The sequence below is a fragment of the Silene latifolia genome, chromosome 10, assembly GCF_048544455.1.
Source record: "Silene latifolia isolate original U9 population chromosome 10, ASM4854445v1, whole genome shotgun sequence".
NCBI classification, from domain to species: domain Eukaryota; kingdom Viridiplantae; phylum Streptophyta; class Magnoliopsida; order Caryophyllales; family Caryophyllaceae; genus Silene; species Silene latifolia.
Window position 1 is genome coordinate 25,739,281 of NC_133535.1, and position 26,961 is coordinate 25,766,241.

The 26,961-nt window shown below is 40.4% G+C and overlaps 2 protein-coding genes across 3 annotated transcripts; one reads left to right on the forward strand and one right to left on the reverse strand.

Moving 5' to 3' along the window:
* The first annotated feature begins 2,417 nt into the window (after positions 1 to 2,417).
* Positions 2,418 to 22,093, forward strand: LOC141605386 (F-box protein SKP2A-like). Of its 2 annotated transcripts, none has more exons than XM_074424118.1 (5): positions 2,418 to 2,636; positions 18,381 to 19,040; positions 20,130 to 20,478; positions 20,820 to 20,961; positions 21,434 to 22,093. In XM_074424118.1, exons 2-5 carry the CDS (start codon positions 18,796 to 18,798, stop codon positions 21,790 to 21,792), a joined length of 1,095 nt encoding a protein of 364 aa, XP_074280219.1. In that variant the 5' UTR covers positions 2,418 to 2,636; positions 18,381 to 18,795; the 3' UTR covers positions 21,793 to 22,093. The 2 variants fall into 2 exon arrangements, with proteins under 2 accessions (XP_074280219.1, XP_074280218.1); XM_074424117.1 differs by lacking the exon at positions 2,418 to 2,636 and adding an exon at positions 17,192 to 17,596 and having other exon boundaries at positions 18,757 to 19,040.
* Positions 22,094 to 22,703: 610 nt separating this feature from the next.
* On the reverse strand, positions 22,704 to 26,427 carry LOC141605385 (chaperone protein dnaJ 10). Its single transcript, XM_074424116.1, has 10 exons — positions 25,743 to 26,427; positions 25,494 to 25,553; positions 25,295 to 25,377; positions 24,808 to 24,961; positions 24,567 to 24,696; positions 24,286 to 24,444; positions 23,937 to 24,115; positions 23,764 to 23,844; positions 23,365 to 23,502; positions 22,704 to 23,135 (listed from the first exon to the last, which is right to left on the reverse strand). The coding sequence occupies exons 1-10, from the start codon at positions 25,827 to 25,829 to the stop codon at positions 23,055 to 23,057; spliced, it is 1,152 nt and encodes a 383-aa protein (XP_074280217.1). The 5' UTR covers positions 25,830 to 26,427; the 3' UTR covers positions 22,704 to 23,054.
* Between the last annotated feature and the right edge of the window lie 534 nt (positions 26,428 to 26,961).

The window sequence follows — 26,961 nt, forward strand, 5'->3', positions numbered from 1 at the left end:
TACAAAGACAACAAGTTACAGTCCGTTACACTGTTGCCTTCATCATAACCAACGACATTTCTTTTAATCTCCATTTAAAAGAGGTTGTGTTAGGTATTTGAGATATCATTTCATTTAACTAACTTAAATCAATTAAGTTAAGTTAAAATTTTTAAAAGGTACGTAATTCACCCCCTCCCCCTCTTACGTACTTCGGGATCCTAAACTCTTCAACATATATCATTCAACTTACCAATCACATATTACTCGCATGTTTTTGTTATATAACTTTACATAAACAGAATCACAAATATATGACATCAAGTCCCCTATTCACATGTTACTAGCATAACAACATTATAAAATAACTTCCATTATATAACAAGCTTAATCATAAATCATATTATCATGCAACAATTATTCATCTTTTTCACCAGTTATTCATGATTTTACTCAAACTTTTAGCTATATAAACTCGTACAACACTACCAACAACATATATATATACATAACTCTATATATAACTCAAACCAAACAAACTTTCTTTCCATATTTCTATAATACCATATCGTAAAACAACTATCATGCTTTCAATCAATAATGTATAAAATCACTTCAATATCATCTTTCTCTACACATTCCCCATTCTCGACATACATACATCCATCGATTCATACCACACTTTGCTACAAAGATACACAATTCACAAGATAAACACATAGCGATCCCGAATCATATCTCATTGTGACCGGTTCAAAATTGTAGGGCGAGTTCGCGACTTTAGGACGTCTCCCAAGTCTTTGCATTAACTCCTACAACCTCTACCCCGGGTTCATTTTATTTTGACTCCCTATGTTCATTCGGTTCATTGGTTACAGGTTTCAGGATTGTCGCTCTGATACCACTTTGTGATACCCCCATACTCCAAGTGCCTTACCAGGACCACTTAGGTATAAGGACGTCACCATCTCGGTATCCCGAGGCAATGATAATTATAAGACAATAACGAAACATACTTAAAAGTAAATAATGTTTAACGTGATTACATGCCAACTCCAAAACTGATAAAGAAATACAAATTCTCAAAACTGTCTACTATCGAACTACTATAAAGTGTCAGACACAGCGGAAGACTTCTAAACTGCAACGTGGTGACTCATCCTAGCTATCCTATACGCATCGTCTCATACCTGCTCAATAACTGCTCACCACCCCCGAATGGATCACCACATTTTTCAAAACATTTAAACGGGGTCAGTACTAATTACACAATACAAATCACAATACAACAAATACCAAACAGCTCAATCGTCACATCAAACCTCAGTCTCCATCTCCGATCTCCACACAACTGACTACACACTAAAGTGTGTAGCCCTGCCAGAATACCCATCGCAACAGGTACTCCTAGCCGCCAGTGGGGGACCGCAGTCGTTCCCACCTAAGCCCCGCTCATCTCCATCGAGCGATAAACCCATGTTCATTAATGTGCACATCCTTTCTGTGGCGGGTTCCACAGAAGGCGAATCAAGGGTTTGAAGCCACTTCTGCAAGTGACTCCACTCAGCCAGGGACACACCCCGAAGAACACAGACAGATACAACAACAGTCAATGACAATAAACAACAACCGTCACAACACCAACAATTACCAACAACCAATTCCAGTACGATAATTACTCAATAACAATAACAATCACCACACAATCATGTAATTAATACTTAGTAGGGAAACCCTACCTGAAATAAGTCATCACCAAGATCGTCACAATCAGCTAACCATAATCATTCTTCAACGAAATCACCTCCTATAGACACACAATCATACGATCACAATCTACAACAACAATACTCCCCCAAAACCCCCAATTAGGGTTTTAAAGAAACTCCACGAAACACTACATAAACTATATATACAAGGAACTTACCCCTGACACGACGAACACAACGGTGTAAAGAATAAGATGATTCGACCAACCAAGCCTTGGGATTTGCCACTAATGCGATGAATGCGAATAACGTAACTTTCAATCTTCTCTAGAAAGGTTTTAGGATGATAAAAGTGTTTAATAAAAGTGACGGAACCTTTTTATATTAATCCCGCATTAGTAACAAAACCCGTCAGAACAAACCCGTAAAACACACGTACTCGATCGAGTAACTAATGTACTCGATCGAGCGCCACTTACTCGATCGAGTACCCATTAGGCTACTCGATCGAGTACCCTACAGACAGAATACTGTTTCGTAACTCAAAACACCCTTACTCGACAGAGTAAGGCCCACTCGATAGAGTACCCAGAGACTCATAAAACATTTGTATTACATTGTCTACATGACATTTTTAGGCTAACCTTTTAATAATATTTTATAGAAGTAACCGCTTGTGAATTATTATTTATCAATAATGAGTACATTTTATTGTAAAAATGGTCATATTTTCCGGTCATAAATGAGAATTTGTGAAGACTATGTACACCTCGGCCTCCCTGAAGTTAGGATAATTTTGAGCAAGTGAATTAATTTATTAAGAAAAATGAGAAAGTGCCACCGATGGATAGACTTTCAGTACCACCCTCTTACCGTCTTACATATGTTGTCCCTAGTCCCGAAATATTTCTAAATTCTTTATGTTGTCTACATAATGCATGTTAGAGGGTGGTAATGAGTTTTAGTATCACCTAATGGCGCCCCGATAGACACGATTTGCTAATTGTTATACAAGTGTGAAATGTTCTTATCAATTTGTTGGGATTGAATGATTAATCAGTAAATAGTAAAAGATACAGTAAATCAGTATTTATTGGGGTGTTTTGTTGTAAATGATTAAATATAAATTATAAATGTGATTAGAGAAGTGTCAATTCTCAAGGAAGAGAGATGCTATATAAGGAGCCCGTTTTCTCTCCATTTCTTCAAAAGAAATGAAGAGGCAAGTACCTATTAATGGCTCGGATCCCATATTGACAACATCTAACGGTTCTAAATTTACGCATAAAAATAAAGGAAAATGAGGGTGAAAGAAAAAATTATTATTTAAGGAGATTTTGAGAGGAAATGAAGAGAAAGGAAATAGAGAGGATCCATATCCCTTTATAAGGTAGCCTAAACTAGGGCACAACACCCTACTTATTTATCAGTCTTAAGAATAAAACTGGTCAAATAATATCCTACTTGCATAAATGAGTGTTTTGGTAATTTTACCGAACTAGGTTATATGTGGTCAATGCGGTCTTACTCGTTACGTATTGATTGTATGATTGCGTATAATGCTAAATAAAAGAATTAAGTACGTAAATAAGGTTGACACATGAGATTTGGTGACGCAAAAAACCCAATGTGGGAACAACCGCGGGAGGGACAGCACCCTTCCAACGTCCAAGTATTGTACTAGCTTGTTAATGAGAGAATGAGTACAATGGAGACGATATATAAATTTAGCTAGCACAATATGTTGCGTGTTTGCTCAAGATCTTGAATATCCTTTTTTTATCGCTCCTTTGGCTATTTATAGGATAAGAACCCTAGATATGCTCTACCTCATTTATGGTAAGGAATATTACTTCTACTGCAACTCTTTCCATAACGGGTCGTCTCACTCCATTCTTCCTGATCTCCCTGAATTCTCCCTAAGATCTCTCTGAAGGCTTTCCAAAACACGAGACTCCTCCATCAGCGAGCTTCTCCTTTATCGCTTGCTTTCTTGGCCCAACTCCTTTAGGCGGATTCCCTTGCCTTTGGGCTTCTTGTGATTGACCTACCCATGCGGAACAACTCTTCAAACGGAATCAGGTGGGCTTTCCCTTTGTTAGGCTAAAGCGCAGATTTTAGCCCAAACAATGAGATAAACTTTTTGTTAATCTCAATGCATTTTGTTTTGGTCTTATATATAATACTTAACCTGTTTTAAGGTTGAAATGGATATATCCATCTTGAATAAGATTTTGCGTATTTACTAGACTAAAGAGCGATGCATGAAGTGCCAACAAATACTCACAACCACCAAACAAAATGCATGCAAAACAAGTACAGAAATCACAACAATGATACAGTACTTGGTAGTGGAAGACATCGAGGTTACAAATGGGCCTAATATTCAGCAAATGGGTCCACCGGCCCAACCAAGCATGCAGATGGTCCACTATCCACAGTGGTGAATAATGTGCCTAACTAAGAGGATAACTTTGATGTCCTTTTACTGCAGGCCGCAACTGATATTGATGTTGTAACAATCAGCTGATCCATACGATGTTGATGTTCTAGGCTTTGAAATCGGGTCAATTTATGAAGAAATAGATTCATTTACGGCTGAAAGTGTGACAATCCTCAACGGTGGATGTGTTTATGCATCCATTATTGACACACATATTAATTGGCAGTTAGCCTTTTTTATTTGTCTGTGTGTTTAGATTGAGTGATTTGGAAGAAAGGGAGGAGAACTGAGGGATTTAAAATCTCTTGTTTGAACAGGAAACTAGTGTTTTAATCCCGTGCAAAAAAATATACGGGTCAATTTTTAGATTATGATATACGAAATATGTTAATTAATACATTAGTTAGAGGTATTTAAAACTTTATTACATTAGTTTCAGCAAATAATTTCATACATATACTAACTTGTAATTTCTTTTTAGTATTAATTGTGTATTTGTTAACATACAATCACAAAAGTAAGTCTACAATTATTATTTTCCATATTTATTTAACACAAATTAGTAATATTTCTATCTTATTTATTTATTTACCTTTTTTCATAATATAAGTGATGGGGCATATTCTGCACCCGCTGACCAGTCAACATATTGAGCAAGGTCAAAGATATCCACAGCAAGTCAACGGCTTAGACAAATTTAACCGACGTGGCTGCCGTCGGCTGTCTCTTGTGCCTCGGCCCGCGAACTACTAGCCGGGGGCACATATCCGCGAACTCATATCCAAGACCCCTCGGTGAGTCAACGGGGCCGCCGCCTGCGCCATAGGTCCCTCGGCCGGGGGTAGATCGATCTTTCCACCTGCTAGCCACTTGGCCACTTGCCACTACGTGACAAAAGGTGAAAGTCTATAAATACTCCTCAACTATCATTGAGGAAAGGATCCACAATTTAACCTAAGAATCACTATTCATCTGGTAATATCTTCCTTATCTCTCTACAGTACGTACTTTGCCAAGTAACAACCACTTACCTCTCTAAGTTACTGACTTGAGCGTCGGAGTGAGTTCGTTCGGTCCAAAGCCGAGCCCTCAGTTTGTTCATCGTTTCAGAAGACCGCAAGGAGGAGTCGACTAAAGACGTCATTCTACAAGCACGGGTGGTAACATATAACTGCTCTGGAATTACACCCGGAACAATTGGCGCCGTCTGTGGGAAAAAGATACTAGAAGCTAGTCACATTCATTCCCAAACAAAAAAAAAAAAAAAAAAAAAAAAAAAAAAAAAAACAAAACCCACCCAAAAAGCTAAGAAGATGTCAAAACAACAAGAGGTATTCGTGAATCGACGAAACGAGTTCGCCAAGATGATGCCGTCCACAACTCGGAGTTGCGCGACCCTCCACCGGCGGGTAATTCACCGAGTACGGGATGCCAATAATACCGAGATCGCCACGCCCAACCAGTCACCATCATGGGACATGTGGTTGATGTAGCGAAACTGAAGCTACTCCTGGACCTCATTAGTAGTACGTCGGCTCACACACACACCGACAAGAGCGGCGGAACCCGTCCGGAGACCAGGGCCCGAACGTGACTCCAAGAGACTGAATGGAGCACTGGAAGAAGCGGCCCCGTCAAGACGCCGGAGGAGCCCGGCGTGCCGGTGGTAGACCTAAGCTCCTCCCGCACCCGCGGAGGACAGCGTCGCCGCGGCACCAACGAGGCCCGCCTCAGAGGAGTGAAAGAAGTCCGACTCGTCAGAGTCGGAGAAGAAGCCCGACTTACCATAGTCGGAGGAGAAGCCCCACCCAGTACGAGGAGAGGGGCCGGACTAGGAATGCGAGGAGCCGATCGCCGCGTGTCATTCGACACGTGGTCGACAGACCCCCTCGGTGCCTATGTCCTTGACACCGCCGTGCCAACCAAACTAAAATTGCCGGCGTTCACTTACAAAGGGGATAGCGACCCCACCGACCATGCCGAGGCCTTTGAGTCGTACATGTCGGTATGGGAACAACCCGATGAAGTCCGTGCCGAGTCTTCCCAACGACCTTGCATGGGATGGCTCGAGTTGGTACAAAGGGCTGTCCGGCGGCTCGGTATACTGTATTACGCCGACCTAAGGGACGCCTTCCTAGCCCAGTACTCTTGCAATAAGAGGAAGGCCGTGGAGACGTCGGACCTCCTAACTATTAGGCAGGAGGGGGGCGAGTCTCTACGAAGCTATGTGAAGAGGTTCGATGCCAAGGTTCGAAAAAATTCGGGAGATAAATCCCGAGCCGGGCGGCCTTTGCGGCGATGAAAGGCCTCCCAAGGGGAGACTTAAAAACGAGCTCATCAAGTCCGGAGGCCTGGGCTTAGACGCCGCCAGGAAAATGGCCGATCAAGCCATCAAGGTAGAGGACTATCACAAGACTGGTCGGCCACGTGAAGCCGGGCACTCGAGAAGAAGAGAGCCCGGGAGGACAACCCGATGAAAGACGCCGTGACAATAATAGGTCACGGCCGATAACCGCTGCGAGCGAGCTCGGCGGGCGCCGGGGGGAGTTCGGGAACATACCACCAAAGGCGGTACCGTGATCACACCCCCCTGGTTGTATCTGCCGCCGAGGTCTTCGCCCTGAGCAAGGGCGAGGGCCAGAAATGGGAAAGGCCTCCCAAGTCGAAGGGAGACGGTGACACGAGCCAGTACTGTGAGTACCACGGCCACACCGGTCACCTTACTGACAACTGTCGGCATCTGAAGAATGCCATTGAAGAGCTAATCCGGAAGGGGAGCCTCGACAAGTATGTTGCCAAAGGCCAAAAGACTGAGGCCGGCGGTTCAAATAAGAAATCCGTCTTTGAACGGATAGGAGTGATCCATGTTGTCATCGGGGGCAACGAGAACGGCGGGTCCGCTCATGGGCACAAACGGCACCTGAATGAGCTATATCAGGCCATCAACTTTGTGCCCAACACAGCGACCCCCGCTTCTAACATCCCCGATATAACTATTGGAAAGAAGGACTACGAGGGAGTCATCGCCCCTCACAGCGACCCACTTATAGTCCACTTGGACATATCCAACCACCTGGTCAAGAGGTGCCTGATTGACACGGGCGCCTACACGAACATCATGTTCGGGAATGCTTCCTCAACCTCGGCACGAAAGTGAAGGACCTAAGCCCTTGCACCAGTCCACTGTGTCAGCTTCTCCGGGGCGGACTAGTGCCCCAGGGTCAATCGATCGCGGTGATGTTCGGCGAAGGGATTGCGGCTAAGAATGTCCTAGCTGAGTTCATGGTCATTGACGGCTCGTCCGCCTACAACGTTCTTATCGGCCGAGTCACTCTGAGCGAGGCCGACGCAGTGATGTCCATACGGGCCCTGACACTGATGTATGTCTCGGACCGGGGGGAAGCGCATAAGCTCGTCTCCAAGGACGAGAAGGACGAGGTGGTCAACGTCCGGATATCCGCCGAGGATGCAACTTGCAATCCTCAAAGCGGAAAAGAAGTCGAGAGAGGGGAAAAGCCCATCCTTACAACAGGAGGGCGACCTCATGGATGCAACTGACGGCTAACTAGGAAGGTGTGCCTTTAATAAGCCGTTAGAACACTGACGATCCCATAGAGTACCTTGTAAAGTGTCGGAGGTGCTCAGGACAACTGTGGGTACCCCGACACATGTTTATATCTAATGAGAAATCGTCCAAGTTCTCCATCAAAGTGTTCATTCCCCCAATAGTCACTATCAGAAACAGGTACCGGCTCACACTGTCATACCGACAAGAGCGGCAGTCATCATCAAGAAGCAAGCGCCGTCGCAGTCACCCCAAGTAGTAGACGCTACGGCAGTCACCCCAAGAGGTAGACGCCGCAGCAGTCACTCCAAGTGGTAGACGCCACGGCAGTCATCATCAAGAAGCAAGCGCCGTCGCAGTCACCCCAAGTAGTAGACGCTACGGCGATCACCCCAAGAGGTAGACGCCGCAGTGAGTCACTCCAAGTGGTAGACGCCACGGCGATCCATCAAAGACAAACGGTGATACCCGCAAAAGCAATCAACATTCCTTAGAACGTTAAACGGTTGAGATACGCACTCGGATCGCCTCGGCCAGGCCGAGGCGAAAACAAAAGAGGCGCTCAATTAATAACGTGAGAAGACAACCCAGACGAAGACAAGAAAAGACCTCGGCCAAGCCAGAGGCAAAGTGAAAACGTTTACAGTTAAGACGCTCAACTACTAGCGCAAGAAGACAACTCAGAAAAATGGGGTAAAAACCTCGGCCAAGCCAGAGGCAAAAGAAGCGAACTCTTATTAAAAAGTGTTCAACAGGTTACAAGAAATGCAGACAACGGCCGTCCCCATAAGGATAAGCCAAAAGACAACCTACCAAAGCTGTACAAAATACAAGGAAAAGAGAGGCAAAAGGTTGCAAATATCATTTAAGCGCCAAAAGATGGCAGGGAGGAAAGACTGATCTAAAGCTAAAGCTATCCGAGGCGCCGGAAGAGCCTGGTGACAACCGCCCGTCTCCCTATGCCTGTTGCTTCTCCGTCGGCCAGCGTTAGCGGATCGTCCTTAATAGGCGACCCGTGCTGTCTCGCCTCGGCTTTCTCGGCGAGCCGCGCCTCGGCGACCTCGGGCCGCCTTCATCCTCTCGGCTTCCTCTTTGGCTGCCCTAGCCTCCTCAGCAAGGGCCGCCTTCTCCGCGGCCGCCTCCGCCTCCCTCTTCACCCTTGCCTCCTCCTTGGCCTTTTCCTTCGCCTCTTCCTCCTTAGCTTCGAGTTTGTCATCAAACAGCTCGTCGAATCTGTCCCACGGAAAGGAGCCATCAAGAGGGAAGAGCTCCTCAATCACTTCCCCTGGGCGCTCCTTCGGCCAGTCCCGATATTGGGCGCACATGTTAGGGAGAAGAACGGTTTGGAGTTTCTCAATGTCCTCCTCCCTTTGGGCAATGATAGCATCCTTGTCCCGACCACCTTCCCCGGGCTTGGAACAGTCCCTAAATCGTTCCTCCGTGTAAGGTAAAGGTCGGCGCGCTTCGAACAAAGTCACGCATCTCCCGCACTTGCGGCTTCACCGCCGCCCTCACCCTTGGCTCTCTCAAGAAGGACTTCCTTTTCAGCGTCCTCCCTAAGTTTTCTCTCGACGGACGCCTCTTGACCTCCGCCTTGGCCCTCTTAGCCTCCTTGTTCGCCGCGTCAAGTTCCAGCCTTAGCCGCTCGAGCTGTGGGGCAGCCTCAGCCATGGTCTCCTCTTGCTCCATAATGTGGGAGCCGGCTAGCCGAGCCCACTTCGCCAGCCTCTTGGATATTTTTGCACCCTCTGCCACAAGCTCGGCGGGGGAAATCTTCCGAGGTAGGGGAGCGACGGTGACATTTCTATCACCCGCCTTCTCAGGCTGCTTCTCCAATTGCCGCACGGTGAGAACGGCGGCTGCCGATGGTTGATCTACAAAAAGTCAAGTAAAGCATCCGTATCAGTATACATGGACGTATCAGAAAGCCTGTCATCAGGAACGCCTGATTAACCGGCTAAACCTGAGCCACAAGATGTACCTGCACCATGCTTGGCCTTCTTGCTCGGAGGACGCATCTCCTCGCTGGCAGCAGTTGCAGCAGCAGCAGCAGGAATATCAGCAGCAGGAATGGGTTCTTTCCTTTTACGGATAAGGGGAGACCCCTCCGCATCGGAGTCCCCTCCATCGGTAATGTCAACAATCTTCACCGTCTCCTTCTGGACTGGAGGGATGGAAGGTGGAACGGATGTCGACGCCGTCGCCGCCAAAGACTTCGATTTCCGTGTTCGGCGCGGCATGTTACTAGCAACCCTCGCCTGGGCCGCCTCCACATTCAAGCCTTTCAGCTACTGATCCATGAGGTCATTCGGCGACATTCTGCGGTCACGGCCTGAAGCCTTAGGATGCAAATTAGCAACGGTCTTGTCCTTATGCAGCCCCATCCTCTTGAGAATATCCTCGGACAGATCCGCGCCAAAATGATCTGCAAAAGAAGCAAGGCAAGAGTTAAGCAAGGAATAAATCAAAATTCAAAACGGACAGAAAAATTGAGAGCAGTCATGGGCCTCACACCGACCCCACTCACCCTGTGCTAGGGCCGGTATGAGGCCGACATGGCAGAGCAGCTCATCCTGAAGAATGATCTGCGTTGGGGGAATCCATCTTTTCGACGCCCACTCTTATCCGTCTCAAAGAGCCTCATCGCCAACCTCTCATCCTCATTAAGAGGGACCTTGTCGGCGTCCATCTTAAGCTTTTTCCGGTAACCCATCCGTCGTGCTCGCCTCGCCTCTCACCGCAAATTAACTCGGTCTTTGGAAGGACCGGGCGGCGGATAGTCATCCGGCACCTCCACGTACACCCACCGATCTTTCCAGTCCTTGCGGAGGAAAGCTTATCAACGAGACGTAACCCACTCCCATTTGCACGCTGTACCATCCGACGCGACCAGAAAATGACGGCCGGAGGTGGTGAAGCCGACGGAATAAATTAACCGTCGGGACCTCCCCTTAAAGAGACAGAGCGACAAAGCCGACTATGGTCCTAACGACCAACGGGTGCGGTGGCAACAACGACGTTCATGGCCCTAATGATGGCCATAACGTAATCATTCGGCGGAAACCGGAGCCCGTACTCCGGATGCCGCATATATACGCGGTACAACCCGATGGAGGGCAACAGATGGCCGACCCCTCTCGGGGATAACAATTTTGTATCCCCTGCCAAAGTGGAAATGGCCCTCAAAAAACGTCTCGCCGAGCAACGGGCGAACTTATGGGTCCAAGTACGGTCGGGGCCGATCTTACGGGGTTCGCCGTGATCCATGACGTCGCCTCCCCTCATTGGGAGGAGCCCTTTCAAATCATCACCGAAATCGTCTCCGTCGTCATCAACATCATCATCATCCTCCCATTCCTCCAAAATTTGAGGATCAACTTCAGGAGAAGGAGACCTAGGGCCCCCGGACCTTAGCGGGATGGCGTCTAGCATTTCCTCCTCCTCATCAAGACGCAATGGGAACCCCGGCGTCGGTTTACTAGTCCCGGATCAGCAAAAGACATGTTTACAGAAAAACTCACAAGTTAAAAAGAGAAATTTGTTGGTTTACCTTGAAGAAAAGTACTAGCCGGAGTAGCGACACTGAAGATTAGAAGAGAGAAAAACCCTTGGAAATTTGGAGGAAAGAAAATTTTAAGAGAATGAAATTGGTGCCCAATTTCAGGGGCTAACTTCCCTATTTATAGAGGAAAGCCCATGAAGAAGGACCAATCAGGGCACGACCATGAAACGTCGGCCAATCAAGAAAAGCGACACGTGTCAGACATGCAACCACGGAATGTCAATCGTTGCAACAGTTGAACGTCAATCAATGCAACAGTGACCAAGCGTCCCCAACACGCCCCTTCATATCTCTCTGCCTGTTCATCTTCCTCGGCAATTTCCTAAGTATCCGTTCTCCGCCGGCCACATGATCAACCAAGCCGAAAGCACCGGCCAGGGGGCACGAAACAACCGACTCTCCACCTGGTCTCGGCCCGGCGTCATTGCCTTTTTCCACATCGGACGTCCATTACACATCCATGCGGAGGGGGATATGGTACGGCCTAAGCGAGCCATGCCGAAGAAGAAGAAGCCGGGGCGAGAAATTTTCACTTGCGCAGAATATACACTCGGATACATCGGAGCCCATACCACGGCATAGACTACGCTGGGGGCAAATTGATGGGGCATATTCTGCACCCGCTGACCAGTCAACATATTGAGCAAGGTCAAAGATATCCACAGCAAGTCAACGGCTTAGACAGCCTAACCGACGTAGCCTGTCGGCCTGTCTCTTGTGCCTCGGCCACGACAACTAGCCGGCCGGGGCACATATCCGCGAACTCATATCCAAGACCCCTCGGCGGTGAGTCAACAGGGCCCGCCGGCCTGCCATAGGTCCCTCGGCCGAGGGGTAGATCAGTCTTTCCACCTGCTAGCCACTTGGCCACTTGGCCACTACGTGACAAAAGGTGAAAGTCTATAAATACTCCTCAACTATCATTGAGGAAAGGATCCACAATTTAACCTAAGAATCACTATTCATCTGGTAATATCTTCCTTATCTCTCTACAGTACGTACTTTGCCAAGTAACAACCACTTACCTCTCTAAGTTACTGACTTGAGCGTCGGAGTGAGTTCGCTCGGTCCAAAGCCGAGCCCTCAGTTTGTTCATCGTTTCAGGAGACCGCAAGGAGGAGTCGACTAAAGACGTCATTCTACAAGCACGGGTGGTAACATATAACTGCTCTGGAATTACACCCGGAACAATAAGAAATATTTTAATAAAAAATAAATAGATAAATGAGACGGAAGGAGCATGAAGCCTAGTAGTTATTCTAATAACGGCTATTAATCAATAAAATACAACCATCATTGCCTCATACATCCAATAAGTCATAGAAAATTTACGTAAACAAAAAAAAGAATAGTTGAAATACAACTCTAGATATTTCTCTTACTCTCAGTCTCTCACCCATTCCATCAATTTGTGTACTAAGCCGCACATACATCAAACCCTCTGTTTCTCTCTCTCTCTTTATCAGCTACCTTTTTATGATTCATCTACTTGATCTCTTTATTCGCATTTACCTGATCTCATGCAAATTTAAAGTATTTGACTTTAATATTGAGGTCAATTAAAGAGAATAATCGGAAAAATTTCATGTAAGTATGATACAAAGCTTATATTTGGTTCTTATTATATTCCGTTGCATTTATTTTAAAATTTATATTTTATCGATTTGAAAAAAAGTGTCTTATTTTTATATTATTTTGCGAAAATTTTCAAACCTACTTGTACTATATTGGTTATGTTATATTTCGTTTTTTTTATATTTGTTTGTATTTATTTTAAAATTTATAATCTTTCGATTTGAAAATAAAAAATCTCCCATTAATTTATTTTTTACGAAAAATTTCAGTTCTTTTTGTAATATGTTATGTTTACGAAAATTTATAAAATATCATGTCAGTAATTGTATAATGTATAGTTTGGTGTAAATTTTTAATCGGTAATTAAATAAGAGTAACAAAAGAATAGAAGTGTAATTAAACCTACTAAGATAGTGGCGGTCCCTACATAAAAAAAATGGTTTTTTTCATCCCTAAAAAGCAGGAGCCATTGAGAGTCCTTTAAAGAACTCGGCTTTTATACTAGGTAGATGAGGGTGGAGGGAAATGAAGGGGGAGAGATTTGAAAGGATCCAATTTTTCTCCTTCAAGGCTAATCAAAATCTCTTCACAATAGGCAAGATTTGGAGGAAAATTGTATCAAATACCAACACCCCATTCCCCCTCCCCTTCCCTTCTCTCCCTTTCCCTTCGCTCCTTCCCCCCTCCCCTCCCTTTCTCACCACTTTTGCTATCCAAACACATCCTTAGCAATAAAACGGATCGAGTATCATCTTATGCAATAAGGTTACGTCGTATATAAGTATATTGTAGGAAGGTTCAAATCATAAGAGAGTTTCTAGTTACGACTTACGAGTATCTATGTATGTGATACCATGCCCGAGATTTATACCTTTCACATTAACTTAGACTCCGCTACGATTCAGGTGTATGTCAGACCACCAAGGTGACCCACATAACCGTAAACCACTCATGATGGGAGTGGAGGCATATACACGAGTTATAAAACAAATAGTACTAACCACTTACAACAAGATTACAATTGTTAGAATATAAAATATATAATATGAACCATTTAACGACAAGATTATTAGAGTAACTCATTGTCTATGAAACGAATGTACAAATCACTTATTTTATCATATTTCTTTCATCCTGATCATTTGTTACCTTTTTATTTTTCGTGTCTTAATTAAAAGTAAATAAATAAATAATTAACAGAGTGTTAAAATTTATCCCGCAACTACAATATTTTTTCCTTCAATTTTACTTTGTGAACATCCACTGATAACACCATAAAATTGATACAAACTGTAATAGATTTTTCAGAAACTTCACAAATTCTAGCCATAAGATTATGATAAACTCGGACTCCAAAATAATGACCGATCCCGCTACTAATTAGAATCTTAGTTTGTACGATTTTACTTAACTTTAATTTAATTAAATATTTTACTCACTTTGTTCCTAAAAATCAAAATCATTCATGAATATATTTTATCTTTTATATTAAAAGAATTATCGCAGATTTTCTTCATTCATGAATAGTGCAAGAAAAGTAAATAATGATATGTTTGAATATGAAAGGAAAAAAATATTTTAATTAAGGATAAATAAATAATTAAAACAATACCGATTTTATAATCAGTAGGTCTCGCTAAGACAGAATATCTAGTTCATCTATAAAACAATACCGACTTTATACTTTCACATGGTAATGATAGACATAAATTTTTTAATATTTTCTATACAACTTATTATGTCATTTGATATCAATTTAATCTGTCTTAAGATAGAATTTGTACTTATTGAGTACTTAAAGATTTATTGAACTACATTCAAACATTTTTTCAGGCGGACTTTAATGCCTACTTTGGGGACACAAAAATGAAAGCATAATAAAAAAGGTTCCACTTAAAAACTTTATGCTAAACAATGACATTTTTTTTCTAATTGTACAAGAACTAGACTACTAGTCTACTAGCACTAATCAAGGACCATAATATCTACCTTCTATAAAAGCCAAGTCTTTTTAAGACTTCTCATTGGCTCCACTATTTTAGGAATTTTCTTATAAAAAAAAGCATCCCCACCCCACATCCCCACCCCATGTTCTTTGAAGTAATTTTTTACACAAAGTTAATTATTTTTCAAACATTTTTATTTCAACCGTGAATTAATACTCTAATTAATTTCATGATATTAACTAACCATGTCAAATGTGAATATTACAAGTAAATTTTTTCAAAAATTTCTAGAGATAATAATTTTACAAGATGACTATTATATTTTTGAATATTTATATTTTTTTGTAATAAACAAAATTAAAAAAGCATACCCGTACAAATATTGCACGGATTTAAAACTAGTTTCCCCGTAAAACCTTCTTTTTCTTTTCCACATAATCGGTTGCGTTTATGTACATATTAAATTCTCGAATCTTCTAAACTTCTATGGACTATATTACCTTTACTCAACTTTCTTTTCTCTTATTTTCTCTTGTCATAAAAGTCAATCACTTTCACAATCCTTTTAAAAACTAGGAGTAGTTGTTACTTGTTTGGTGAGAGGAAGGGTTAGTTCAAGTGGTAAGAGTTCTTTTATCCTAATTATAAAATTAGAAGTTCGATTCTCACATAGTGCGCTTATCTGAGCCAAAAAACTGTTGTTTGATGGGGTCTTCCTCTCGTAGATTAACTAAGTGAGTTTATTGAAAACATACATTATACGATGCAAAATGATTGTTCATGTAATATACAATAATTCTTATACTATAAAACACTTTTACATAAGGGTGGTTATAAATTTAAATGATACTTTACATTTTTTTTGTAATAACCTTATTAAAATCACTTTCCTCAACCACCATTTGTCGATGTTATAGACATCGAAGTCTTTGTATAGGGTTTTACAATGTTCTATTACACCACCGTTTTGCATAAGTTTTACTCCATTTTTTTTATAAGGTAAGAAAATTAGGTTGATCCTCTAGGATAGGACCAACCTATCTCATCCTTTTCGAATGAGTGAGATAAGTTGAAGTCACTGGCTTTCAAACCACGAGTTGGACAAGAATGTCAAATAAGCCATGAAGTCAACAATCTTGTTGGCTTCACAAAAGTATTGTTTAATTATCACTTCATCGAAGAAATGAAAGTTTAATTTCACATCCTTGATAATACTAGAGATTTCCCAAGAAATTTGCCAAGTATTACGAAATGAGTTAATAACACATAAATTATTACTCTGCACAATTAACTTTGAGATTCCTAAGTGTTTAGCGGCTAAAATACCTTCTTTTAAAGCGAGAGATTCCGCAACAAGAATATTATTAGATCCGCACTTTTTTGCTCCTAACAAAACGACTTTATTACCATTATGATCTCTTATACAATATCATAAAGCAGCTTTATTGCCTTCTATTTTTGAATCGTCAAAATTTAGTTTTAGAAAACTATTTCTAGGTTTCTCCCACCAAATTTCTTCCTTACTAGAATTGATTCTTGAGTTTTACTCCATTTGTGTTAGTTAGGAATCAATGGTTAGTAATTTCACTTTAAATAGTCTTAAACCCGTACAAAATTGCAAGGGTATGTTATATAAAATATTGCTTCTACGAAAACGTTATTACATGATTAGTTTTATATCAAGTCATATCTAAGATTTCAGATCTAGACTTATAAATCCATTTTTTATTAAGAGATTATACGTCACCAACCTAACAAAGATGTGTGAGTTAAGATTTTTAAAAACTTAAAATGCTTTAAAAAAAATGTTCAATTCTAAAAAGTCTCATTACATATATTCAACAAAAATATACAATCATCGACCTAACAATGATTGCATTTCATGGTTGCGATCAACCATCAGTGTTGGTGGCCATGATCATACTCGAGTGTCGCTTCTGTATCGACAAATTTGTGATTTTAAAAGTTATATATTCATCATTGGCAAAAACAAATGACGTTTTTCTTGAAGGTAGGCAAGAAATGACTATTCATTATAAAATTGGTGATTATACTCGAATATCAACCTGAGCTTACAAATAATGGCATACAATTCATAGATTATACATTAAAGGTAGTGCATCTGATTATTAAATGAAAATGGTGAAGTATGGATACAATTGACAATCCTACACCTTTGTTATTATGGACATTATTGTTGTACGGAAGATTCTTGTATTATTTAGGAGGACTCTACTCCTTACACTTCAATCATTATAATATTTTATTTGATAAATTGCCTTCTAAGTGTAAGGAAGACATTCCCCCCGAAGGATAAAATAATTTTTCATTGTTGTATATTGCCGATTTTTCACTTGCATTATGGACCTCTTTCAATTTTTTCTCGTTCTACGTTTTCCCATTCACTCTATCAAACTTTAAACTTTGACCTATAGAAGTCAAAATCAAATAACTACCATATAAATATACTCCGTATGTAAAATGATTTAATCTAATCATATCCCAACCTAAACTCGTATTAATCCGACCCATACAAACTCGTATTTTACCCAAACCCGAAACACACAGTACTCCCGTCAGCATTCAGCAGCCTATAGGTTGGACCCACACTACTCGCATCAGAACCACCCAGGTGGCAATACCATGACCATCAGATTAGTTAATACACACTTTGGCTTCCATCCCGTGTCACCCGTTTGCTTCTATATATTTTCATTCTTTTCCGCAACACAAAGCAGGCACATATTCAACTTGTGTCTTGTGCTTATAATACTCCCCTAAATTCAGCTGAATTACTCAACTTTCATTCATTTTCAGGTATAATTCTTATCAACACCTTTTACTTCAATGTTTATGTTTCTTTGATATTTGTTCATGATCTTCAGTAACAGCCCTTTGTTTCGGTTATTTGTTTACCGTTTTTATTCTCTATGATCGATATTTTAATCAAAGGTAAACAAATGACTGAGATGGAGTAAGTAATAATTTAGAATATCGGGTTTTCTTAATTTAATTGATTTGGCCAAATGAAGGAGTAGTATTGGGTTGATTAATAATTGGGGTTTTTCTTATTTAATTTGTGGGAATTTGTTTGCTTGAATGAATTGAGTTTGCTTCTGAGTCATCATAAAGAGGCCATGTACATTTTTTTTTACAAATGTTGTTCCAAGACAATTTGTCTGACACTCTAAATTGTCTGATCATATAGGACAACCCCACATTATACAATGTTTTTTTAAACAAACCTCACTTTCACATAATAAAAGACCTGTATTTAGACTACTCATCACTTGTGACGGATAAAATGTTACCATTTTATGATAAAAAATTATCATCCTTAAATTAGATAATGGTTACATTTTATCATAAAAGTAGTCACATTTCTCAGTCACAAATGAGAATTTGTGAAGACTATGTATACCTTGGTCTCCCTCGAGTTGGGATAATTTTGGGCTACTGAATTAATTTATTAGGAATAATGAGATAGCGCCACCGGTGGTATAGATTTTCAGTACCACCCTCTAACTGTCTTACATAATTATAGTTGTCCCTAGTCCTTACATCTCGCTCCATTGTGTGAAGTCTGCATAATACATGTGAGACGGTGGTATGAGTTTCAGTATCACCTAATGGCGCCCGATAGACACATTTTGCTATACAAGTAACAAGTGTGGAATTTTCTGATCAATTTGCTGGGCTGATCAGTAAATGGTAAAAGATAAATCAGTAAATATTAGGGTGTTTTGTTGTAAATGACTAATTATTAATTAGGGAAGGATAATTTTGTAAGAAGGTGCTTTAAGTGCTTACTCATGACTTCATTTCCAGGTAGTTTATGTTATGCTGACAAATGGAAGGCCTTATATGGCTACCCTACTGTCTTTTACTGCTCTTTATTTATTTATTTATTTATTTATTTATTTATGCCTAGGAATCTAAAAAACTTGATGTTTATCTTGTTGGACGGCAAAAAACAGGAATATTTTAGGAACTTGGTGTATAAAGTGTGAAAAAAAATGGTTATGCAAGAAGGTCTAAGGAGGGAGGACTTGGATTCTAGCTTCAAGAAGCTGATGGTTTTTGGTGGTGGCGGTGACACGTTGGGGCGCGAAATGGCGGTTAACTGGAAGGATATCCCTATGGAGTTGCTCTTGAGGATCCTTACTCTTGTTGATGATAAGACGGTGATCAGGGTTTCCGGTGTATGTAGTGGCTGGAGAGAAGCAATTTGCCTCGGGTTGACGCGCCTTTGTCTCTCATGGTATGCATTTAAGCTCTGCTGTTAACAGTCTGCTTCTCTTACTTGGTGTAATGAGCTTGTGTTTCATAGGAGTTATCTAACTTGTTATACTGGAGAGGTCATGAGATACGTTTGAGGACTTTTAGAAAGTGTTCTTGATTATTATTTTATTTGTGGATTCTCACTTTATCATATAACAGGTGAACGACAAGCGTGGACTTGTGGTCCATGTGTTTAGTCTTTATTTTTGACTATTGATGTTGTTATTATGTTCTATGTTGAACAACAGTCCTTTGATTTTATTGGTTTACCTGTGGGATTGGATTTTGTGGCAAGTGAACTCTTTAGTTTGGTAATTGCTATGTTTGTGGCAAGTGAACTCTTCATTTTAGTATTGGTATGTTTCTTTTGCGAATAAGTATGCTTACATGAACTATGCAAGGTTTTTTCATTGATGGATGTGGGGTTTTGACAAAGTGGGCTTGATGTTGAAAATGGGAGTTGGAAATGAGCTCCTAGCCTCCTGTCATTGTTGATCTCCTTACTAGTCAAGTATATCAGCCGTGTGCTCCCTTGTTTGTGGTTCTGTAACGGGTTGGGAATTGAGATAGCTTCTCACTTGCACAGATGGGACTGATGAAAGCAGTCAGGGATTGATTTGTGTAAGGCGATAGCATAAAGGATTCATCTTGTTAAGTGTTGTGGCTGTGGCACGGTTCGTGATGGCCTGTTAGGCTGTTACCAATCTATGTCATACTCGTAACTGACTACTGACTCAATCCGACTACTATATAACTTTATTAATCTTGTAAGCTTTATTGCCTGGTAAATGTAAAGATTTTAGAAAAAAACTCCTGGTCGAAAGTTTCAGATTGGGTTGCCTGTTTCAGATTTGGTTTATATTAAAACATCATGGATCGGTTTCAGGTTGTGGAATTTTGAATTTCGGCTGGGTTTAGTTTTGAATCGGTGATTAAGTAGTAGTTTGGGTTCATTTTTGGGTTATTCTGAGATCGATTTAGAATAGATCCATGGCCATGTATAGGCCCAATTGTAATTTCTGAGATATTTTTATTCATAATGTTAATTAATGTGTAATATGTTTTGTAGGTGCAAAAAAAACATGAATGACTTAGTCCTGACTCTTGCACCTAAGTTCACAAGATTGCAAACTTTAATACTTCGTCAAGATAAGGCACAGCTCGAGGATAATGCTGTTGAGACTATAGCCAATTTCTGCCATGAGATACGGGAACTTGACTTAAGCAAGAGTTTCAAACTAACTGATCGCTCTTTGTATGCGTTGGCACATGGTTGCCCAAATCTCACAAAACTGAACATCAGTGGGTGCTTAGGGTTCAATGATTCTGGAGTTGCATATCTAACGAGCTTTTGCAAGAAGTTGAAGTCACTAAATCTTTGCGGATGTGGGAAGGCAGCCACTGACCGAGCATTGCAGGTACATTTTACTCACACTTTGCAAATCTATTTACTGTGGCAAATGGGCTATCCTAGTCGGATTCGGGTCATCTAGAGTGCGCTGTTCTCGTGTTCGGGTACTAGTAAGTTCAGTTTCTTTTTAGGTCAGTGCGTACGAGTCAAGCAAATCAATTGGGTTGCTTCAGTTCGTGGCTAAACTGACTATTAATGTTTTGCCTCAACTTGGTTAATTTGGGGGTATTTCCCCTCATTTTATAGTCGACTCAGTTTTAGGTCGGTTCAATTCGGGTTTATGTCTACTCTCCATTGTTCGTTATCTAGATTATGATTTTCTTACCCATTGTGGGATTCTGTATTCAGGCCATTGCGTATAACTGCAGCGAACTGCAGACTCTGAATTTAGGGTGGTGTGAAAAAGTTGGAGATTTGGGTGTGACTAGTCTGGCCTATGGTTGTCCAAATCTCAGAGCTTTGGACTTGTGCGGTTGTGTCCTTATAACAGGTATCAGTTACACTACTTGTCTTAAGTTTTTTCTTTGCTTTTTATTCACATTGAACTGCTATACAAAATGGTGTGTTTGAATGCCAAAAAATAGGAATATGCTTTTTTTTGTAATGAATTGCTGTACAACATGTACATGCATGGTTTTGTACGACCCGTTGCATGTTATCTTGTGCAATCGTATCTTCACATAATAGTTCAATGTCGGACATGTAAACTTTGGCTCTTTGCTAGTTTTTTCCGTTCTGTTTCTCTAGAAAACTAAAATTACTGTTCCTAACAAACTTATTGATATATAACATGCAATTTTATTTTTGTTCGTTTTACTTTTTGTTCTATGGTGAGCTATGCTTCTGTTTCATGTTATTGCACAGCACCGCAGAAGAGTTTCTGAATTTTATCTGTTCATATGATTATATGCTTCTACATGGTCTCGCCTTGTGAGATTAACTCAAATGGAATGAAATGACAGATGAAAGTGTGATAGCATTGGCAAACAGATGCCCCCATCTCAGATCTCTGGGTCTGTATTATTGCCAGAACATCACCGACAGAGCAATGTACTCTTTGGCCCAGAGAGTAAGAAACAAGCATGCTGTGTTGCAGTCAATCAAGACCCGATATGAAGATGACGGGCTCATGAACCTCAACATAAGTCAATGCACTGCCTTGACCCCACCTGCTGTTCAGGCAGTCTGCGACTCCTTTCCGTCTCTTCACACTTGTCCTGGAAGACATTCTCTCATTATAAGTGGTTGCTTGAATTTAACGTCAGTGCACTGTGCTTGTGGTGTTCATGCTCATCGTGCTGCAAGTACAACAGCTCACTGAAACGCGACCATGGGTTATTCACGCCGGCTACGGGTAATCTGGATCAGTCATTTTGGGTATGTCCAGCACTACTGTTTAAGTTGGTCATACTCATACCATGCTTATTTCAGGTGTTTTCATCACTTCGAAACACATTTGTACATACGTACGTAGTTTCTAGTCGGATGAAGTAGAATGCTCTTGTTAGTCTTGTATTTGTATTCTTCTTAGATTGCTTTAGAACTTGTAAGAAATCAGATCCAAGGACTATTGACCTTTCTGTGCACACCTCGTAATAAATTAGAACATTCCCTTCGAAGGATATGACTTATGAGCAACCTTTGTCCATGTGAAAATGGTTTCATGAATTTTGAATGTAATTCCTGAAATCGAGTTCGGATGTGATTTGAGCAGTTTAAATGAATGCTGGGGAGATGTTCGGCATTTTGGCAATAGCCAGTAATCAAACCAACAAACTGTGTTTTTTTTTCTTCAGAAGTCTGTTAATAATTTCGTAGTTAAGTGTGCTTGTCAAACATAATCGCTGTTGATTTGCCAAAGCCAAAATGGTAAACATTGCAGTGTGAACTTGGCGAAAATATTATTCCTTCCGTTTCAATCATTTGTTTACCTTTGATTAAAATACTACTTACAAAGAATATAAAAGGTAAACAAATGATTGAGACAAATGTATGGAACTTAATTGCATTGGTGTCATTTCAGCATCTATAGCAAAACAGTTGGCTTCATTAAGACGGCCCATTTTGGTCTTTTCCAAAAAGATGGGATTTTGAGACCATTTTACAACCAATTACCATAAGCGGTAAAATTAGTTGGACCATTGTGGTTACATTTGACCATAATATGATCACAAAATCCCGTTTCTTTTTTGAAAAACGAAAAGGGTCCGTCTGAAACAAGAATTGGTGATAGCAAAAAAGCAAACAGTAATACAATGATTACAATGTCAATAGCATTCTCTCATAAGATCCAATATTCTTAACAACCAGTCAACCAATCCCATCTCAACTTGGTAAATATACAATTTACTTTACTGAAAAAAAAATAAATTTCAAAAGTAGGGGTAAGAGAAGCTTTTGAACATGATGTTGGAAAAGTTTGGAGTTATCTTCATTTTGAAGTTGAAAGGATGTTTTCTTTAATGATGTGGGCAATTAGGATGTTTTCGTTAATGATGTACCTGTAAATCTGTAATATAGTACAGTTGCATTTTTTGTTTTTCTGAATGAAGGATTGATTTTTTGTTCTGTGTCGTGGAAGTATTATTTTCCCCGGTAGACGATCTCATCATCATCTACATCAAAAGCAGGATTGCATAGGCATCTGAATAGCCTTCCAATTCCCTGACATTGAACAACAGCACAAGATATTCAGTGAAATTCCTGTCTTATTCCAACTGGTACAGTAGTACTCTAGTTAGTAGAGGTACACTTCTTCGAAATATAAGAACACCATATATTCCGTCAGATTCAAACGGTAAAGAACAGTGAGTATATGGGTCTACTGGAAAATGAAATTAACTATTATTGATGAAAAGTGAATGTAAGTGGGAAAGAAGATTAAGCAACATGCCTGACTTAACATTGGGGTTCTGTAACTGAGCATCCGAGATGAATCCTCCTCGGAGCTGCAATCAGAGTCGCTGTCGTCGTTCATCTCAGCTAATGTTTTCTTCTTTGATGTTTCTGCTTCCAGAGTAACCTTTTCCCGCTACAATAAACAATCCAAGCCATGATACCATGTAACCAGAACCAGACCAGTACGAGTTTGAAGTCATTATTGGGTCACATTTTATCTAGACGAGTCATTATTGGGGCACATCATCTTTGTTTCCAGCTCACCAATTTTAGAATTTGGTTGGGTCGTAGTATTCAGGTCCGAGTGGATATGGCCGATTTTGTATTGACAACAGACAACAAAAGAATGGAGCAAAAGGAGACTTGTTAACTGTGAATCTAGTAAAAAAAGTACCTGAAAAACTTTCCCAAGTATTTTGAGAGCAGAAGCGCGAGATTTCAGATCTTCTTTCTTGACATTCTTTTCCTGGAGAACCTGCAGTTCAGTCAAGTTTTGATCAGCTTCACTATGTCAGAAATGTTAGACCCGGCTCATAACATCATGTTTACTCTGTCGGAGACACTAACCATTTGGCAAACGTGCAAGAGAGTCATTTCTATGTCGACAACATTAAGTTTCCATAATGAGCTCATAAGCATGTCCTTATTTAGCCGTATATGAGATTCAAAGTCATTTGCAGGGCCACTCCCATCCATCTTAAACTGTCGACGTGCATCTTCTTGCAGTTGCAGCAATTGAAATGCACCTATAATGAGTGGTTTTGTCAGTACACAACTCCTCACATGTGACGGTTCAATTTCATATTGTTAGCGAGTATTTTGTCATAGACAAAATTTTAGGTTAGGGTAGAACCCGACCCATTTTGATATCTCCTCGAAATCAGGATAAAATAAGAACACATTTGATTTTTTTAACCTTTTGCTGCAGTTATTTGTGATTTCCAAATATGCCCTTTGTTCCGAGCCCACTCAGTCAGGAAGGGCACACCAAGGTACATGGTTTTCTTCCCAAGCTCCTGTGCAGCCTGCCTTGTATATACATATCCTATGGTGTTCAGGATTTCATTTCCAAAAGCTGTATACAAAGTGTTCGAAAATGTGAGCCAAACTCTTATTCACAGATGTAATCATGATTTTGCAGTTAATAAGTTTTTCACCGTAAAAAATGACAGCCTGAGCCAGTGCAAAACTATATACCTGAATCTGACAAGCGCTTCACCTCAGATTCAGCCCGGTTTATGAATCCTTCCTTGTCGCCTCGTACATATTGATGAAGGAAGTCCTTGAGTTTGCTCGCAAGCTTTTCTTCCCTTTCTTTCTGCACTGTCTGAAATTACAATTTTACGCTTTTATGTTTAGCCTTCTGCCATTTATTTTTACCCTGCCGTTTCAGTTCCACATTGCAGTAAAATTACTGTATGTTATTAGTTAGACTTACTTTCAACTTTTCATTGATCCTTTCAGGATTGTCATGTTCACTAATTAATTCAGAAGAAGCCATTGATGCAACTGCTAGATGCCCAATGTAGTCCTCGAATAGTTCACTTCCGAATAGCAGGGCAAACACTGCTGTTGGATCAAGCATGGAATCCCTGACATTATTTTTTAACTTGCATCAGATGTGCTTCATTATAAGATCAGACGAAAATGCTACGCTCAGTATGTAATCCCTGATGCAATTCTAGACCAAATTACATTACGACATCCTAAAACAATAAGGCTGGGTAGGTTCACTCCCACCATCTTAACCCGCCATAGGCTAAATCTTTAAGGCACTAGGATAAAGTTGTTGTATCGACAAAAATTGCCAATATCGGCCACTTTGCAAATCATAACAACCTAAGAGAGACTATATACAAATCGTACGGAGTACAATATAAATAGAATATCCAAAACAGAATTTGAGGGGACTGTAAAGTTATTACTTTGATATGCCACCCTTCCCATTTCGATTGTACGAATCTCGTTGTACCGGATCACTTAAAATTTGATATGCTTCACCTAGTTTCTGACATTTACAAGAATAACTTCACATCAGTTTACTAACAAGTACTGATCTATTGCCTTTAGAAACTAAATTATGGAGTATTAATTTTAATATAACAAAACCCAAAGAATACTTGCCTGAAAATTTTCAGCAGCTTGAGGATCATCAGGATTTTTATCCGGGTGAACTTTTCTTGCCTGCAATCAAACCATAATGGAAAAGGAAAATGAGATGACGGCCCTGGTTGGTATGGAATCTCGCTACCACCCTCTCACATCTACCCATATGATATAATGGTATAAAATGTGATGGAAAAGTAACATATCATACAATTTGAGGAAAATAAACTAAAGGGTTAGCAACATTAATGAAATTAAGAACACAACCTTAAGATAGTAAGCTTTACGAATTTCTTCCTCGGACGCAGACGGTACAACACCAAGAACATCATAGTACTCTGTCTCTTTAACCATTTGTTAAATTGGTATTTTCAAAGAGAAAAGAAGTTGATGAAATGAAAGAGAAGGAAAGCATAGAGGGAGTAAAAGAGTGATCACGAGCAAAATAAACACACTCAACTTTCCAGAAGAGAAAAGGAGAATAATAAAGAAAGAAATGAGAAATGGGGTCCTAAAAGCTTTTTCCCGGGCAATATACAGTATTTTAACTGCCTATAACTAAAGTTCTGATCTGTATCAAGTGGGGATTATCATCAGAGAGGTCCCCTTTTTTTTTATATATATTCTATCTACATAAATATTGTCATTGGACATTGGACATTGTACATTGGACATGGGTGTTGGTGTGATTTACATAGGATTTGGGCTGCATTTGTTTTTGTTCATTTTGTCTACCTACTATGGATTATTAAAACATAGACGTGTTAATAGATCAGGTCGTGTTGTTGTGTTCATGTGTATTCGTATTATTAAAAGGTATCAAAGATATCGATACATTTGCCTATGAAAATATGAAATACTCGCCCTCACCATTAAACTCAGCGTATTTTTCTTTCTTCACTTATGGACTCAATGCCTATGGTAAAAAAAAACAAACATAATGAAGTAAAGTGAATAAAATTTTGAACTACGAGTAGTCATATACTCATATCACAAAATAGCAAAAAAAAAAAAGGAAAACTAGCTTGAATAAAAATCAATAAAGAAGAATAAGTTAACTATAACCATTAGAAAATAAAATCTAACAACGTCACTAGTAGACTAGTATTTTTTTTTTTTTTTTTTTGACAACAATAAACTTTGATTAATAAAACAGTTCAAACTACATAGGTCACCTTAAAGTACAAACAAAAGAATAGAACCAAACCTAAAACTACTTGATACCCAAGTAATAGAAAAAACGGTACAAGTAGTTTTAAGCGAAGAAACAAGACGACTCTTTTTGAACGGTGGATGGTAATGGGCGTTGAACTCGATAAGGTGGACTTCCTTTCGCTTCATTCTCATAATGGCAATTGTACTGCGGGTGTACCTGTAAAAAGAAACTGACAACATAGACCTTTTCTTTGAAGTGGCAGTTGCGCGACCCTTACAACCTTTAGTGAGGGAACGATCCTTGGGGACTGTGGTAAGTGAAACATCTCGA